This window comes from Durio zibethinus, chromosome 12, assembly GCF_047325235.1.
Source record: "Durio zibethinus cultivar Kanyao isolate XHJ-2024 chromosome 12, ASM4732523v1, whole genome shotgun sequence".
NCBI lineage: Eukaryota > Viridiplantae > Streptophyta > Magnoliopsida > Malvales > Malvaceae > Durio > Durio zibethinus.
The window spans coordinates 23560754-23580087 of NC_143173.1; the positions used below are offsets into that span (position 1 = coordinate 23560754).

At 27.5% G+C, this 19334-nt stretch overlaps 1 protein-coding gene across 1 annotated transcript; it reads right to left on the bottom strand.

Moving 5' to 3' along the window:
• Positions 1-1165: 1165 nt before the first annotated feature.
• On the bottom strand, positions 1166-2300 carry LOC111297792 (uncharacterized). Its single transcript, XM_022892412.2, has one exon. It carries the CDS (start codon positions 2298-2300, stop codon positions 1221-1223), a length of 1080 nt encoding a protein of 359 aa, XP_022748147.2. The 3' UTR covers positions 1166-1220.
• Between the last annotated feature and the right edge of the window lie 17034 nt (positions 2301-19334).

Consider the following 19334-nt stretch of genomic DNA (forward strand, 5'->3'; position numbering starts at 1 on the left):
CACTAAAAATAACTACCTTTAATAATAATAATTTTTAAATTGTCTACTAAATTCATACCTTTAATGTATTGTTTATAATCTTGTCTTCTAAGGCCAGTACTTCTAATAGTATTTCTGATATATTCTTGTCTTCTAAAATCAATAAATACACTACTAGTATTGATTTAATATATGTAATAAAGTTTTTGATAACAATATCTTATAAAATTAATACATATTTTTTAGAAAAATTATCACATATCGTGGAATTTTTAAATTTTACTGTCAAAATTGATAAAAAAATAAAAAATAATTAAAATGAAATATGCGATAATATTTTAATTTCATTTGTGAAATTAAAAATTTTTTATTATAAACATATAATAATGAAATTTTTTATAAAGATTTTTTAAACTAAACCACTAGTCATTTTTATATGCTTCTTTCATCAATTACTTATATTTCATGAACATTAAAAACGTACGGCCTAGTAGCTTATATTTTTGCACACTGGTATTTAACCATGACTACAAAAATATAATTACCTTGTACTAGTTTTATCATACCTTGTCTAATAAAATTAGGACAAAAATTAATAAATACTTTATCCTTATTATTGGATAATGAAATTACAATAATCATCTATATTTTGTATGATAATTAACACACCATAAAATTTTATGCTACATAATTATAATCTAAAGAAATTTAAACTATTTTTTATATATTCAAGTACTTTTAATAAGATGAATTACTATGTTTATAATATTAATTATTTTTTCAATAAAAATTGTGAATGTTATCGATATTTGATTAGATTAATCTTAGAATTTCTATAAATAACAATTTGTTCATTATTAAAAAATATTAATAATTTTATTAATTGATATTTAAATGTTATTATAAATTTTGCTTACTAGAATATATCTTAATATGTTAATATTATAAGAAATTATTATATTTGATGATTAAAATGAATATATATAATATTATTTTGTTGTACACTTAGTTTCTATAAAATATTGTATTTATATGCTTTATGAAACAAAAAGAAAGGCAAGGACATTATGTTTATTAACTCATAATTAACTAAAAACTTAACAGCAAAATAACAAACTGGCTAATAAAAGAGGAAAAAAAAAAAACACGACAAACTAAGTTGGGTCACACTCGATACATTCACGAATATGCCGATTTCCTGTCGTTACACGATACAACTTGAACAACGAAGAGATTAAAATTTAGGGAGAGAAATTGTTTGGCGGCCAGGTTTTTCCATCTAAAGGCAGTCCAATATCACTGCCAGCGCCGGTGCTGCTGGCTCCTCCGAAAGGCCCAAAAGGAAGCCCTAACTCACTCCCAGTGGAGAAAGGATACAGTCCCTGCCCTATTTCACTCCCAAAAGTGCCAAAAGTGCTGCCTCCAACATTCCCATGATTCAGCCCCATATCACTTGCACCACCGTGGGGTCTAAAAGCCAGAGGAGGCAGCCCCATATCAGTGGTGGGGCCTCCGAAATTCCCATATTGGGGCAGCCCTATGTCAGCACTCGAGCTGCCAACAAATGGTTGTCTTGGCAACCCAAGGTCTTCTGCAGCAAGACCAGCAAATGGCTGATATGGTAAGCCCATATCACCCCTTATGCTACTGCTGCCAGCAGCAGATTTGAATTCATTGTTGTTAATCATATCGATGAACCATTGATCCCATAGCAATGATTCGGCTGTAATCCTCCCGTTATCTCCTTGAAAGCCAGCACTGCCGCCGCCAATTCGGGCCGTCAGATCATCCTCAGGGCCTTGGAGAGGAAGATCTCCATGAGGTTGGCCTGCTGGTTGTGCAAAAGGAACTTGTTGAAAAAATTCAATACGTTTATTTATCTCCTTCATCTTCTCTTCCACCAACCAAGTCAATCCATGCAGTTCGACAAGGTTAAGTTCATCAAGCCCCTTGCCTTGATCGATTTGATACATGAGACTGCCCATCTCAACTTCTTTGTTTCTCCTTTGGATCTTCCTCAGTTGTTCTTCCACCTTAGTAACCCTCTCTCTGAGATAGGTTTCTTGGTTCATCATTTTCTTCATCCGTTCCAACTCGGGCATGTTGTGGAACTCTCCAATCTGTTCTTGCACCTCGGAGTGTGATGGCCACACCAATGGCTCACTTTCGTCCGGGCTATAGATGATAAGACAAGCTTTGGTACCGCATAGAGTGCTCAGCTCACGGACTTTCTTCACCAAGCCTAACCTTCTTTTCTTGAGGCTGGCTCTTCTAGCACTATCATTGGCTATCCAAGCAAGTTTCACCTTCTTTCTTGTCATGGTTATTGCTTGGCAAAGTCTCTCTTTTGCTCTTAAAACAAGGGTGAAGAAGAGAATATATACTTGGCTTGCTTGATTGGAATAGCCACTGAGGTCTTTAAATAATGAGGGAGAGGAGACAAACTATTGAAGGGCTGAGTTGGGAAATGAAGGCTTCAAGGCCAATTTGTAGATTCAGAGAATAATGCATGAATTCCGGATTAACAAATCCTTTTGTCAAGATCCTAAAGATAAATGAGGGTTGGTTAGAGAATTTAATTTGTTGCTCATTATGGTAAGAAATTCACCATTATTCAATGCTTGCTACTGAAATTTATCTGTACTAATTTTAAAGACAATTGTATTAGCTACTAGTGTTTTTAATTGATTTGAATTTGTGCTAAGCATTAACCTAAAACATCTTTTTCATTCATGGTGGTATGAAATTACTTTGTATAGAAGAGAAAATGCGTGTTGCTTTTCATTTAAATCAAATGTATTTTAATTTGATCAAACTCGATAGAAAATTTATCTATTTACCTCATTCATAATAATAAAAAAGCACATTCATCGGTAAATCAATCTTTTAAGACAAAATCGTATTATCCATGAAGAATATCATTGCATGTCATATTTTATCATGGTGAAAAATTATAACGTTTAAAAAAGGGATAAGCATGTTAGTTGTCATTCAGAAATATTTTAACAGTCAACTTAACAAAAGATCTTGTCTGTCTATCTAATTCATAACAAAAGGTTGTTATCAAACAATCTTCTAAGACAAGCACATAGTATCCACGATGAACATTAGTGCATGCAACGTTTTAGAATAATTAAAATTTACCATGTTAAAAGAAGAGATGATCATGCTAGTTTGATTCAAATGTGCATAATAATCAATTAACTTTTTAATACAAATCTAGATCCAATTAACCCTGAAAAGAAAGTATATATAGTGATCAAACCATTCAAACTTCTAATATAAGCGTGTATTATCCACGATGAGTATTATTGTGCACCACATTTTACAGTAATAAAAAATTACTGCGTTTGAAGGAGAGATAAACATATTAATTTAGATTCAAATGTACTTTAATAATCCAATTTGGGAAAAAAATCTTAAAAAATCTGTCTACAAAATGTATATAAAATTATTCATCAATCAATCGGTCTCATAAGATAAGCATCTATTATCCATAATAAACATTATTTTGTGTCGTGTTTTAGAATGGTGACAATTTACCATATTCAAAGGAGAGATAAACATGCTAGTTTAGATTATGATTAAAAATCAAAATATGGATAAAAAATATTATATATTTATCCACCTAAATCATAAAATTATGTATCGATCAATCAATCAGTTTTTTAAAATAAACTCATATTATTCATAATAAAGTTATTGTGTGCTATGTTTTACAATAATGAAAAATTATCGTATTTCAAGAAGACATAATTAGCATACTAATTTAGGTTCATATGTACTCTAATAATCAAATTTGGACAAAAACATTTTATATTATGTATCTATTCACTTAACTCATAATAAAAATGTAAATCTATTAATCAATCAATGGCTTAAGACAAACACGTATTCCGTTATGAACTTTTACATTAATGTAAAATATTGCGCGTACAAAAGAGATTATTCAAATGTACTTTAATGATAATAGTTGACAAAAAAAATCCTTTTTTGTGCACCTAAATCATAATTAAAAAGTATAGTGATCAATGGATGTGTATTTTAAAATAAGCATGTATTATCACAATAAAAATTATTGTGTATCACATTTTAAGACAGAAAATTACTTGCATGAAGAAGAGATAAGAATGTTAGCTAGTTTATTCAATATGTTTTATGCTAATTAAATTTGACAAAATATTAGTTACAACTCATAACTATGTATTTGTATTGTAGTCGTGATAAAAGTAAAGTGGCTGATGGATTAATTTTCAAAGTGAAGGGACTACTTTGTACCACCTTTTCAAGTAAATTGCATTATTAGTGTTTGACATTTTTATAATGTTTTATTTTCATCAGAGACCTAAAAAAACTCAAAATTTTCATAATTAAGCAACATTTTAAATTTGTTCCCAATCCATCTATTTGACAATGTTTTGTTAGAATTTAGATGAAAAGTAAGGGAAATTTACCATGTGAGGCTTTGATGCATATACATTTGATTAATTCCATTCAAATTTCATCTATATGTTAATAGATATGAATCGATAAATTTGGATTAAATTCAAAAGATAATAATGAAACAAAACTCCATGTTTTGTAAGATGTTAATTTCCGATTAAATTAAATAAAACCATGGGGAAAAAAATTCATGAAGCAATGATAAAATTTATTTCAAGTTTCCCAAGTGACAGGACTCTAAACTTATGTTGAATTTTGAGTCCATTGTAACGTATATATTTAACTGAAACTGTTGCATCTTAATCATCAAACATCTAATTTAGGTTCCAAAATAAAATTATAATCTAACATTCCCATATATAAAATGGGGGCTTCGACGGTTTCTCAAAGACAAAACACATGGAAGGCACGCATGCATGCATGCATGCATGCAACTGTCTGTCTATATGTTTAACATTTGACAATATGCAGTCAACATTTTTCTACTTATATCATGATTCATGAGTTGGGTATTGATCGTAAGTAGACAAGCTTAATTAAAGTCGAATAATAATAAAAAAAATTACATTTCTTCGTCGAACTTGAAAGCATTGGTAAATTTGAAGTTCAATTTATAATATCTGTAATCACTTCTTATATTTTCAGTTTGTGGCTTTTTTTGTTTGAAAAAACATATTCTTAATCTAAAATTGCTTCTCTGGAGTCTAATTACAACTACGAACATAATAAATCCAAAAAATTAGACAGCTAAAGCAAATTAAAACAAATATTGAAGCTAATATGGAAGGGTTCTATCCAACAATAGCCCTAGCTGAACTTAGCTGTCAAGAAAAACGCTCTCCAAATTTGCTGGGTTTGGACAAGGTTAAGGTGAAATTCAATTTCCTGCAATATATGACTGGATGACAACAAAAATTTGCATCAGAAATAGCTGTAGTCAACCTTTCTATCAACAAATGAAAATTTATAGATTTTAGTTTTTATTTGTTCAGATAACATTAAAACAACAATATCCTCCTTAACCATATTTTCTAGGGGGTCGTTTGTTTTTGTTTTCTGTTTCTTCTTTTTGTTTTTAGTTTTTTTTTTAAATTGAAAATAAAAACATGTTTGGTAAGTTGTTTTTGTTTTCTGTTTTTGAAAACTGAAAATAAAATTTTGAAAAGTTTCGAAAATTGTTGAAAACAGAAAAATAGTGTTTTCAATTTTTTGGAAACAATTCGGCACTATTACCACATGGGCATTATTTACAGAAATTATAATTAAACAATTACAATGATGATACAATTATTATATTAATAAAATAATATTTTTATTATATAATAATTATATTAATAAACAATATATTAATAAATATTAATATATTTATTATTAATATAATATATTATTCATTAATATATTATATCTATTAATAATATATTAATAAATACTATTTATTATATAAATAATATTACATTAATAAATAATGTATTATATTATCAATATAATATATGATATTAATAATATATTATTAGTAAATAATATTTATCAGTATATTATTTATTAATATAATTAATAAATAATATAATAATATATTATTAATATATTATGAATATCATATATTATATTAATAATTAATATACTGATAAATATTATTTATTAATAATATTGTATTAATATATAATATATTAATAAATATTATATTAACAAATATTATTATATTATTAATAAAAAAATAGAGTTTGAAAACTTTAACTATTTTCTTTTACATATTTTTATTTTCACATTTTTAAAACAAAAAATTCTATCAAAATATATTCTTAAATTTAATAAATTGAAAATAAATAAAATAAAATATTTAAAAATATAAAACATATAATATAAAATATACAATAATACCAAACTACTCTAAATAAATGAAAAACTGTTTATGATGTATACCCTAGCAATTTTGGACCTTATGGGTCGGATTGCCCAATTTAGGTCCTGGAATGTATATTTTAAGAGCTTCCTATATGGGTCTAGGCCACGCCGGATCCTGTGGAGGCCCATTTAACTTAAAGTTTTACCTTTTGGTCCTTCATACTGCATACTCTACCCACCGAAAACCAAATAATAATAATAAATTAGAATAAAAATATGTTTTAAAATGTAAATTTTTAAAATTTTAATATAAGATTTGAGTCATTCATTTTTAATAATATTTTAAAATTATTCTCTTTAGATATATTTATGACTAAATACTCAATCTAAAATATAATATTTGAGTGAAATCTCAATTAAATATATAATATTTAATTTAATATAATTTAAGATAAAAAATTACCCAAAGGATTTTTTGACAGAAATACATTACACTGCGTTTTATAGCATGATATATCGAAATATACTGCTAATATGTCATTTTTGCACATTACAAGTGGCAAAAAAAAAAAAAAATTAAACTCTAACTCAAAAAGAAAATTAGAAAAGAATTCAAATAAAAAAAAAAACTAATGAAGAAACATAAACTGATTCTACTAATAATCTTGAGAAACAAACAGAAATTAATACTACTAAAAAATTAAAAAAAAAAAAAAGAAACAGCAACTGGAACCCAGAATATAAGGTAGAAATAGAAGCAAAAGAAGTTAAATTGAATCAAAAATTTAAAAAAAAAATTATGAAGGAAACTTCAAAGGTTGTTTCTAACATAAATAAAAAACTAATACGAATCTCAAAAAACACTAAATAAATAGAAAGAAATCACGAAAATGAATAGAAAGTTGTTGTCGTTGAATCACCTTAAATTTATGAAAAAAATAACCCAAGGTCTTCTACTCTTTTTTTTTTCTTTGTCAAGATATAATCAATTTCTAGGAAATTAAAAGAAAACATGATAATACTCGAATATCAAATATCAAAATCCAAAATTAAAAATTAAAAAATCCAACTTGAGAGAGAAAGAAAATAATTTTTTCTCTTTGTAAAGGATTAAAGCATCCATGAGCTATATTTATCATAATGATTTTGGGATTGCCCGATACAAAGAGTTTTAAAATTGAAAAAAATAAAAATGCTCATCACAAATTTTTTTTAAGATGTGATTGATCACCTAAAAGTTATCTTTTAATAAAACTATAAAAACATGTTTAAAATTTATCAAAAAAATAAATTTTGATCTACGAAAATTAGGTTGGGTCCGGAAGTCGATTATGAGTGAAGAATGATTATCACCCCTACAACGGTCATAAATTGGTACCATTTAATTATGTACTATTTTTTATATTAGATATAATAGTTTTAACTTAAAATTTAACACTAATTTCCTTCATCTAAAAAAAATAAAATTTTGCTAAAACTCTATATTTAGGAATATTGAGAAAATCTTTAAGTTAAAGAATTATCTCAAAATTCTCTAACATCTAGGCAGAATTTAAAATAATTATTTTCATTTAAGATTTAACACAATATTCCTTAAAAATAAAAAATAATATTATTTGTAGAAGATAATTATTGGTGACTCTCTAACATCTAGACAAAGTACCAAAAACTATTTCCTTCGGAACGTTATTTTTGTTTTAAAAATACATCATTTTTTGTTTTGTGAAATATTTTATATGAAAAAGTAAATAATGGTATTATTAAGTAACAAATAAAGATCAAAGAGAGAGAAATACGAAATGAGTGTCAACAATAATATAATGATGTATATATATGCCAATGGATATTATGCAAAATGAAATGCAATTTTAAAGTTAGGCTCTTAAGTATAATAAGATCATCTCGACTCTTAAACATTTAGACGAAGTTTAGGTGCGATTATTTATATTTAAGATCTCAATTTACTATTATACTTTTTATTTATTTATCCCATTATTAATGTGAATTAAGGATTCATATGAAAAAACTTAATGAAATAAAGTTTTCTAAATACCCCATCATCTAAACGACATTCAAGAACAAATCATTTCATGTGAGATCTCACACTTATCTTTAGAATTTTGGAATAATTTTAAGCATAGGTTTTGGTTGAGGTTTTAAGGCTTGCATGATTTCCGAGTAATGATTACGGATTGTGTGCTAAAATTTAGGCTTTAGACTTTTAGAGTTTTGATGAATTTCTTTTGTTGAGGGTTTTGGCTTTGAGGGTTTGAGCTTTTGGATCTTAAGGGTTTTGGATTTTGAATTTTAGGGTTTTAAGGGTTTAATTTCAAGGTTTAAGGATTTAGGGTTTTATTTTTAGGGTTTGAAGGGTTTAGGGTTGAGTTTTAGAGTTTGGAGAGTTTAGGGTTTTGTTTGATTTAGGGTTCATTTTAGGGTGTAGAGGTTTGGGATTTTGATTTTAAGGTTTCGATTTTAGGGTTTTGAAATTTAGGGATTGAATTTTAGGGTTTAAAGAAAACGCGAATATCTTCAAAAATTTCCAACATCTAGGCGAATTTCTAAGCAAGTTCGATTTTTTATGGTTTTCAAAAAAATCATTTAAAACAACTTTTTAATGAAAATTTATTATTAATAATATTATTAATTTATTATTTATTATCTTTTTATACTTTTTAATTTTAAAAATTTTTTTATAATAATTTTCCAACATTTAGACGGAATTATTTTTAAAAGTATGTTTTTATTCCCTCCAATATCTAGGCAAAGAAAATAATAAAAAATTTATTAATTCAATTCTTATTATTTTTTAGATTATTATTATTATTTAAGCATTTTTAGTATTTTTTAAGTTATTATCCTACTTTATTTTCATTTTATTACCATTAAAAAATAATCAAATAATTATTCTAACAAAATTTAAAATTTATCATGCATAAATAAAAAAAAATAAAACATAAAATAACAAAAATAGTAATATAAAAAAAATTCAAAAATTCAAAAAAAAAAATAAAATCAAGTAAAAAAATACCTGAATCAAACCGGTCAACAGTCCAGTCAATACTGGTCTGGACCGGTCTAACCGGTTCGACGATTCAGTTAGCAATTCAGGCAATCGGTCTACAATTCGATCTAGTTCAGATTGGTTCAATTGGATCGATCAGCAGCTGTTGAAGGAACATGTTAACGGGTTGGGTTGTGCGGATCCCAGGTCGGATTCGATCTACGTGCGGATCTCTTTTGGTTAAAACGACGTCGTTTTGGACTTGAGTCTTTTATATAAAGTCAAAAAAAAAAATTAGTTCATTTCAAACCTTTCAGCTAAAAAGAATCCAGAGCTTCAAAGAGAGCCCCAGAGGCTCTGCCGTTGCCAACCTCCGATCACCTACGCTGCCACGTCGATCGCCATGCTGGGCGCTTTCGGTGGTTGTCGTCGGTGATCGAAAAATATCAAAAATACTCCTAAAAGCTTTCTTTAATGCGTTTTTCTAGGATTTGACCTTCTTTTTGTCGAAAACAGCTCCAATCAATGTAGATTGAGGCTCAAAGTTTCTGTTTTTTTTTTCTTTTTTTTTTTTTTATAAAAACTAAAATTGATATATTTTCATTGTTCTTTGCAGGTAGCTTGGCGTTATTGGTTCTTCACCTAATCAGCGAAAACTGTGTTGTTTTGTTTTTTTTTTTTTTGTTTTCTGATAAGTGAAGGTTTTGTGGGATGTTTGGGGAAGGTAGCTGTGTGAAGGTTGGGGACCAAGGCGAGGTCAAGTTGGGGTTTTTTGGTATGGGTACTTAGGTTTTTCTGGTTGTGGAAGATGTGTTCGATAAGTCTATGCAACGAGAGAGTTAGGTTCTTTATAGGAGGTTGAGTGGTGACGAATGGTAAAGCAGATGGCGATTGTAGGGGGTGGCTGCAGGGTGGCTAGATGTAGGAGTAGAATGGGTTGTAAAGTGGCTGACCTTATAGGACTAGGCAAAGGGCTAGACGGGTGGCAGCGATGCCATACACCAGTCCTTACTTTTTGTTTTTTTTTTTAATAATTAATTTTTAATTCTTTAATATTATTATTATTTATTTAATAAATTAATATAAAAAGATAATAAAATAAAAAATTTCAAGCTTGGGGCTTAAAAAAGAAATTGATTTCAGGTCTAATTAAGTCAAATTGGGCTTAAAGCCCAACAAAATTGAAATCAGGCTTAAAGCCTAGTTGAATCGAAATTGAACCTATGTGTAAGAACCCAATACATCAGACAAATTTTAAAACGAGATTCAACTAAGATTCAGATAAATTTGATGTCTATAATATTTTTTATATCTAATCATTTAAATTTTGCCATAATCCAATCGATCACGTAAAATCACCAACACATTTCTTTTCACTTAGAATAATTCAACTTTAAAACTAGATATAATTCCTTAAAAAATTAACAATTATATTTTTTCATTTCTTTTTTGAATTTGAATCTATCTAATAAAAACTTTTTTTTTCATTTCTTTTTTGGGTTTGAGTAAAGATTTGCAAACGTTAAATTTTTAATTGAGTATTTAACTTATATTTATAGAAATAATTAACAAACTTACCCAAACTTTTTACATATATGACAAAACTGCAGCATGGAAAGTTTATAGGGATATATATAGAAGGATATAAGTCCTAAATAATAATCTATCATTCAGTTTCAGGTATATAAGCTAAAGTCTTAAAAGAAGGACAATGACGTAATCTCTTTATAAAATGTTGAATTTTTAATTTTAAATTTAAATTTAAATCCTGATAACTTAAAATAAATTAAACCATATTCTTACTTGGATTAAGATATAAATTTACACAGGCTTCTCTAAGGATAGCGTTATCTACTTGTAATTAATTAATCAAAAACCCAGAAGGCAGGCTAGAGTTATGAGTTTGTTTTATTGCTTCTGTTTTTTTCATTTGTTTAGGGTTCATCTTTGGGCTTTGATCGACTACTTAACTAGTGGCCAGCCGGTGCACATGCATTGCAAGCTGATCAGCTAGTATTCTGATGGCAATTAGGGTTATGAATATTGAAGGCATGGTTGCAACTTGGAAGCAGTTGACAACTTGGTTTGCTGGTGCCACACTAATGGATCATTAATTGAAAAACTCCAATGTAAACACATCTAAGGCATTATTACAGAAAAACTTTCCTACCAATCAAAATACAACATGTTATTAAAATTTGAGACCATATATGTTTAATGTTGCCGTGTTTATGACAAGTGTAAATCCTCAAATGATATGAAAAGTTTTGATATCGTGTTGTCAGTTGATTAATTAGCGAGTACATAACGTCGTCAAAAAATATATGTAATAATTCTTGAAATTATTTAGTTTTATTTTGTCACTTTTTTTTTTTAATTTTCCTTAATCTAGCAATTATTTAATTCACACACTTAACACATTAAGCAACTATATATCTCCCACTTGCTTTATTGGCCTCTCCATAACACCATAACAAACAAAGAATCTCCTATTATAATTAATAAAGTTAGAGGAGATTCTACTCTAGATTTGTTTTATTTGATTAATAAAATTAACCATCATGTACGATCTAATCTTACCACTAACTTGGGAAAGACAAAGTTTTTGCAACCCCTAATCCACTTGGGTTTTTTAGTGGCAATCCCATTTAATCCACACTAAAAGTTGCTTTTCAATAAGCCACCATTTTATTTTTCTCCAAAAAAAGAAGTGCAACGAAGCCTTTCTTCCCACATTTCATAATTGAAGTGATCTTTAATCATTCTATTGAATGTTGATTAGTTCTAATCACTATAAATATTTGTTTCTTCTTCACTATTTGTAATAATTGAGCTAAAAAAAACATAGAAAAAAGACATGATGGGAAGGTGCACATCTTTTTCTCTCTTTTTTTCAATTTCCTTTCCCATCTTTTCTTTCCTCTCGTAAACGAACACACCCAATGAAGGAAAGAGACAAAAAGCTTTTGAAATATCCAAACAAGCCCAATGGTGGCATTTTCAAGTGCATAAAAAAAAGAAAGTGCAAAAAGATGAATCCATCTGATGTGGAATGTAAAATCTAACAGGGCAAAGGCAAAAAAAAAAAATACTTGCTTTTCTACGTGCACTTCGCGAGAGATTTCCACTTGGATGGATCTCGTGCGTGCCAACGAGGTACCACTACTTGCACACACATATTTGACACGTGGCAACTGTAACATTTTATGAGAATAAAGAGAGAAAATATTATTTATCATTTTTATTACAATATTATAATTAGTTAATTATAATAAAAAATTACATAAGGATCTACGATTTATAAATATAAATTTCATATAAAATTTTGATAAATTTTAAATAATTTTAAATTATAATTAATAAATTATATTATAATAATTATAAGTAAAATGCTCTGAACGAAAAAAAAGAGAGAGGGAATTTACTTTCTTATCCCTCTGTTCTTAGCTTGGAAAAAGGGAGAGCACTAAAAGAAGAAATGAAGAAGTACGTAGCATTACTAAAAGGAAATGAAATCATAAGCATGAAAGAGTGGCCAGCTTGTTTGGACCACCTGAAATATTTGCTTAAAAAGATAGAAAAAGAGACAATGTTGAAAGTCCCCACTACCCACTAATAGCAGCTATTTACTTCTTTTCTTAATTATGGAGAAGAGAAAAGGACCGAAAGTGTATTTGGATTTTATATCATCACCACCTTGGAAAACTCATTTTCTATATGATTAGCAGTTTATGCGTATTGGTATGTCACGGGTCGAGACTCAAGCTTCAAATTCGTGCGGTTTCGAGACTTAGGCATTCACCTTTCCGACGTCTCAGATCAGCCTGACCGTCACGGTTCACACCTTTGTGAGGTATTGTCCGCTCTGGCCCTCCTGGTCTCACGATTTTATCCTATAAAAGGCGCCTCACAAGACGGAGATGGTGTGAACCCTTTTATACCCCAGTGACCCTCCTATTATGTTCGATGTGGGATCCGGGACTCTCCCTTAGGTCCGTGACATTCTCCCGCACCCAACCTCGTGACGTCCTCGTCACGGAGGCCGACCACCCTGCCTACCTCCCTCGAGGTGCTCGACGTGGATCGAACGGTTTAGGGTTGGCTCTGATATCACTTGTCACGGGTCGAGACTCAAGCTCCGAACCCGCGCGGCTCCGAGACCCAGGCATTCACCCTTCCGGCGTCCCGGATCAGCCTAACCGCCACGGTTCACACCCTTGTGAGGTATTGTTCGCTCTGGCCCCTCTGGCCTCACGGTTTTGTCTTACAAAAGGCACCTCACAAGGCGGAGATGGTGTGAACCCTTTTATATCCCAGTGACCCTCCTATTATGTTCGATGTGATATTCAGAACTCCTCCTTAGGTCCGTGATAGGTATACATATATTTTTGTAAAAGAGATTGTAACCTAAAAATAGGAAAGCAGCTAGGCAAACTGATATACATGCATTTTGAATTGTACATTTATTGTAGTTTGGTTTGCATTAAGTTCCTTAATTACTAATTAATATTAACTATTTTGTTATTTCTTTTTTTTTTTTAACTTCTAATTGTAAAAGATAAGTGGAAGGGGTTAGAACTACCCCTCAACTTAGTTCAATCATCAATGTGTAAAGGGAGAAACAGTTGAAAGAAATTTAAATTTGAAGAAAAGAAAAATCAGTCATGTATTATGTTGTTTGGTAGACAGAACAGAAAGAGTGAAGGTAAAAAATTTATTAATTTAATGGTTAAGTTATAAAATAAAAAAATAATTATGAATTGTAACTATTAGATTAACAAATTTTCTATCATTATTTATTTTTATTTTTTATACCAAACATAACCTTAGGGTTATTATCCGTTTTTACCCTTAACATTTGTTTAATATGCTGGATTAATTGCTTCAAAGTTTATTAACATCTCAAATTAACACTTGATGAAATGCATGTGTAAATATAAATATATATATATATGTTGACCAATGACAATTAGTCAATAAATTTAATTTAATTGATTTATATATTTATTATTAAAAATAATATTTAACAATTTTGATATTTAAATTTAAATATTTGTAATTTTTTTTCTTATCATTCTATTACGACAGTCTTAATTTGTAAAAAAAAAAAGCAATTAATCAATAGATTATCTACATTAATTAATCTAAATTAAGGTATTGGGTTGAATTTTCATACTATATAAAAATTCTTTTTATATATGGAGAAGAACAGTTTCAATGTAATTCATTAAGAACAACTTAGAAGAACAAGCCAAGTCTAATTCATAATTAATTAATGTCATGGAGTTCATATGATCATTTCCAAAACAAAGTTGTTGAAGACAATCATAAATCTAGTAACTATACCAACATAATTTTGCATGCTTTAGTACTGTGTCTGGTTATTATTACAAAAAATGTCTAAAAATCATCTCTCCCCACCAAAAAGAAAGAAAAAAAAAAGAAAGAAAGTCAATTTAGATCAACAACCTTAAAGCGTAACCAAATTTCCAGACAAAGGACAGTGATCAGTCAACATTTTCTTGGAAGCATCTTGAGTGAAAATTAATTAGATATATCATATCGTACTTCTAACATGTTTTTCCTTTTAAATATTTTCTTATATTTTTGCTTCTAGGACATAATTCCATAGACCTTTCATGCAAACAATGAGTGCTACTTTTTTTTTATTATTTTATAACAAAAAAATAGAAGAAAAAAAATTCTCATTTAATAAAATATTTGAAATAATAAAATCAGAATTAAAAATAATCCTCAGCTTTTTAGCCTAATGACTAAACAGTTTTTTTGTAGGATATAGAAATCTTGTTTTAGCACCAAAACCCCTACCCCCTTCCCCATAAATTATGCCATCTTATGTACAAAAAAAATTAAAAATAAATTAAAATATATGAAGGAAAGAATGAGTTTTGCATATAAAATATGAAAAATTATTAAATACATCGATAATAAAATTTTTAGATTTCATAAGTGAGTAATAATTAAAAAAAGTGCGATGTGTTAGTTTTTTAATTTTATTTGTAGGATTAAAAAAATCTATTATGTATTAAATAATTTTTTAAAAAATATATTTAAATATAATCCTCCTTAATTATTATCTAACCTAACTATGGGAGGGGAAGAATCGAATAAATAAATCGAACAACTTAGCTAAAATCAGTAATGATTTAATTGTCGATGTAATCGTTAGGCAAAAAGTGGGGTTGAAAGGTTCGTCTGTTTGGCACCAACTATGTCAAAAAAAATGAAAAAGACATGGCATTGATCATTTAGCAGCAGCTAACTTCACAACAAAAACAAGAAGAAATCTTTGATGTTCTATTCCAGTTGACCCTGGCTAAGAGTCCAGGGTTTTCCAGGCTGGAGCCCATGGCTCAATAAGACAAGGGAGCTTGTCTCATCCTTCAGATCATGGGTTTAATCCGAGGCTTTACCTACCCAAATGGGACATTAGTAAAAGAGAAGATAATAAAAAAATTTTTTTGTATGATCATGACATTTGATGGCATTTTTGAAGAAGAAGAATGAGTCCCCCTCATAACCTCCCCTATGTTTTGTCAATATGCATACAAATTATTAGGGCTAACTTCTTAGATACTTTTTCTTTTGGGTAGATTTTTTTTTGCACCCATAAACATCCAATTTACGCCATACCCTATTTGATTAAAAAATAAGTAGTACCTAATTATCAAGTTATGTACAAAACGTTAATTTTGATTTAATTAAGCTCTCTGATATGACCGTTTATTCAAGTATAACTTAAAAAAAAAAAAAGATTCGAATTCTTATTATGTTTTATCTGGAGAAAGCTTAATATAAATATAATTTTTGGCATATACATCTCATTATCCTAAGACAATGTGATAAATACATAAACACATACACATATAAATGTGACCAAGATAAAATCCAATAATATAAATTAGTGAAGTGAAAGGTAAGAAAATAGTGTTTAACAAGATGAATACAATGACAAGAGCTGCTCGGCTTTAGCCGGCAGGCACCACTACTGTATCCCTATAATATCTTTTTCTGCATCCTAATTTGCCATTACAAAGATCTTATTAACATGCCTCAAAAATTGACTCATGGTTAGAAAAAAAAAAAAAAAAAACTGTGGTTTATGTCGGAGAATCTTTACTTTAGCCCAATTCTAGCTCAAACCAACATGCGAAAATGACTGGAAAATGGCTTATCAAGAATTATATATATTATAAAAGTTATCATAGCATAAATTTTAAATTTATTAAATAATATTTTTTAAGAATAATATATAAATTAATTAAATTAAATTTTGAGTTAAAAATTATATATAACTTAATATAAGGAACTCTGATAAAAGTGTACCTAGATATATCACATATAAAATATTAATGGTGGCGGTCCTTCTTTCCTTGCTTATTATTTTTTGGTTTCTAGAAATTTTTTCGCTTTCTGTAATGATTAATGTCCATTAGTTTTCTTGAAAATTAAAGAAGGAATCTTGATGTCACTGAAGCGTATGTGCTAAGTAAAGTTAAGCAGAAAGCCACATACTAACTATTTTATTTCTTTTGTAATTGATATTTGTGGCATACAGCTAAGCACAAAGTTTGAAATTCTTCCATTTAATTAAAAAGAAAAATATCCTCGATTATAATTATTAGCATTATTTTAGATATAAGCATTTTTTAGTAATTAGCAGTTGACTAGCTGATTATTAAGGATGTGTTTGATTCGAAGAAAAGTAGAATTTTTTGTCAAAATTTTATTTTCGTAATTTAATTCTTTAATTTAGTTCACAATATGTGATTTTTTAGATTTTTTTAAAAATTTTCAACAATATTAAAAAATATATATAAGGAAATATTTTTTTTTCTTTTTTGAGGTTTTTTTGAAGATTTCAAAAGAAAAATGAAAATTTTACCTTAATTGTCCTTATATAATTGCATATTTAGATTATAGTATTCTTTTAATCTCTTAAAATTACAAAATAAATGTAATTTTTGTTTATTTATAGTTTCAACGAGTATTGAATTTTTAAGATAAAAGCGTTTTGGATGTTAAAATTATATTTTTGAAATTATGAAATTTTAATAAATATCATATTATTAAGATAAAAAATGTAATAAATATTATTTTTTTTAATTTAAAATTTTAACAAAAATCATATTTTTAAGATGAAAATGTAATAGATATTGAAATTTTATTTTTGAAATTATGAAATTTTAACAAAAATTGTGTTTTTAAGATAAAAAACTTAATGTATACTAAAACTTTATTTTGAATTATGAATTTTATCAAAGACCATATTTTAAAGATAAAACATGCTATATGTTAAAAATTTATTTTTGAAATATTGAAAATTTATCAAAGATTGCATTGTTAAGATAAAAAATATAGTGAATGTTGAAATTTTATTTTTGAAATTCTTAAAGTTTTACAAAGATCATATTTTTAAAATAAAAATGTATTCTACGTATTTTCTTTATGTAGAAATAATCAAAGTTAAGATAATAATTAGGATTATAAGATTATTTTTGTTAAAAATATAAAAAAATTCTTTTTCAGAAAATCTTTAATTTCAACAAGGATAATTTGTTATTCATGTGTTATGTTTTATTTATATATAAATATTATAAATGTAACGTATTATTCACGAATCATCAAAAATAATATAGTAAAAGACTTTATTATATTTTTTTAAGCTAAACACATAAATCTTACATTTATCTAAACCATCTTATAATTTTCTAAACCAAATATAAAAATATTATATTTCTTAAATTAACAAAACTTAAAAATAATATATTTTCAATCAATACTACTTTTCTCTTAATTTAATTGTTTTTCAAAATCTAAAATTTTTTGAATCAAACATTTATGAAGTATTTTGAGCTCTTAAATCAAATTCTTAATTAATACATATATTTATCAACAAGTGATTAATTTAATTGATTAAAATTTACTCGTATCGATAAAGAGATTTTGAATTTGAGATTTATTGATAATCATTTATTAGGTTATATTGAATGTATAATTTATAATTACTTATTTTAAATTATCAAATAATATATATTTTATTTTGATTTAAAGAATTGAATAATTTATTTATCTAATTTTTTTTATAAAAAAAAATAGTAAGTATATTTTATTATATTAAAAAAAAAACCCAAAATTTGAAAACTGTCGGGTGAGCATACATTCACAAAGGACAGCTTTTGTTGTGTCTTATTTTTATTCTCAAAAGATGTTCTTTTTTTCTTATTTGATAACTAGGCTTCTCAATAAAATCTCTGATAAACTTGAAACCCATGTTGTCAGTTACTTATAAAAAATAAAACAGACTGTTATAGCTGTTGCTATAAAAGAATGGGTTGGCAGTTAAAATATTTGCAAAAAGTTTAGCCATTTTTCCTTAATTACATAATCCAACAACCCTTACTTTGGACAAGAAAAATGGTGCAGGGACAGGGAAAATGGGGTCCTCCCTGTCTGAAACTTTAATTATAAAAAAACTAAAAAAAAAAAAAGTAAGAGAGAAGAAATGAAAATGACAGCGACAATTTTTTACATGATAATAAGATAAAAATTTAAAAATTTTACAAATTAAAATTGTTGTAAAGTAAAATTTTAAAAAATATGTTTTATATTTAAACACATTATTATCATAAATTATAATATAAAAATTTTTATATTTTATATATATTTAATATAAATAAAAATAGTATATCTATTTAAATAAAAAATATGGTTCGGATTCGGATTTGATTTTGGTTTTGTATTTACTTTTTAATTTAATGTTTTTATTTATTATTGTATTGTACAGTGCAGAAGAGTTGCATGAGAACCGAATCTCATTGGTAAGCGGCTTGTAGTTCCATTACACTTGTGCGCTTCCATCGGCCGTCTCTCTCTCTCTCTCTCTCTCTCTCTCTCTCTCTCTTTTCTCTCCAATTCTTTTGCTTGAAATTGTACCCACATGGCTCCTAACAAATAGGGTTTCCCTGCCTTGTCTACAACTAGGAAACTACTTTACAACCAGCTTCTTCTCTTAATTTTACTCTTATGTGAGCACTTCTCTTTT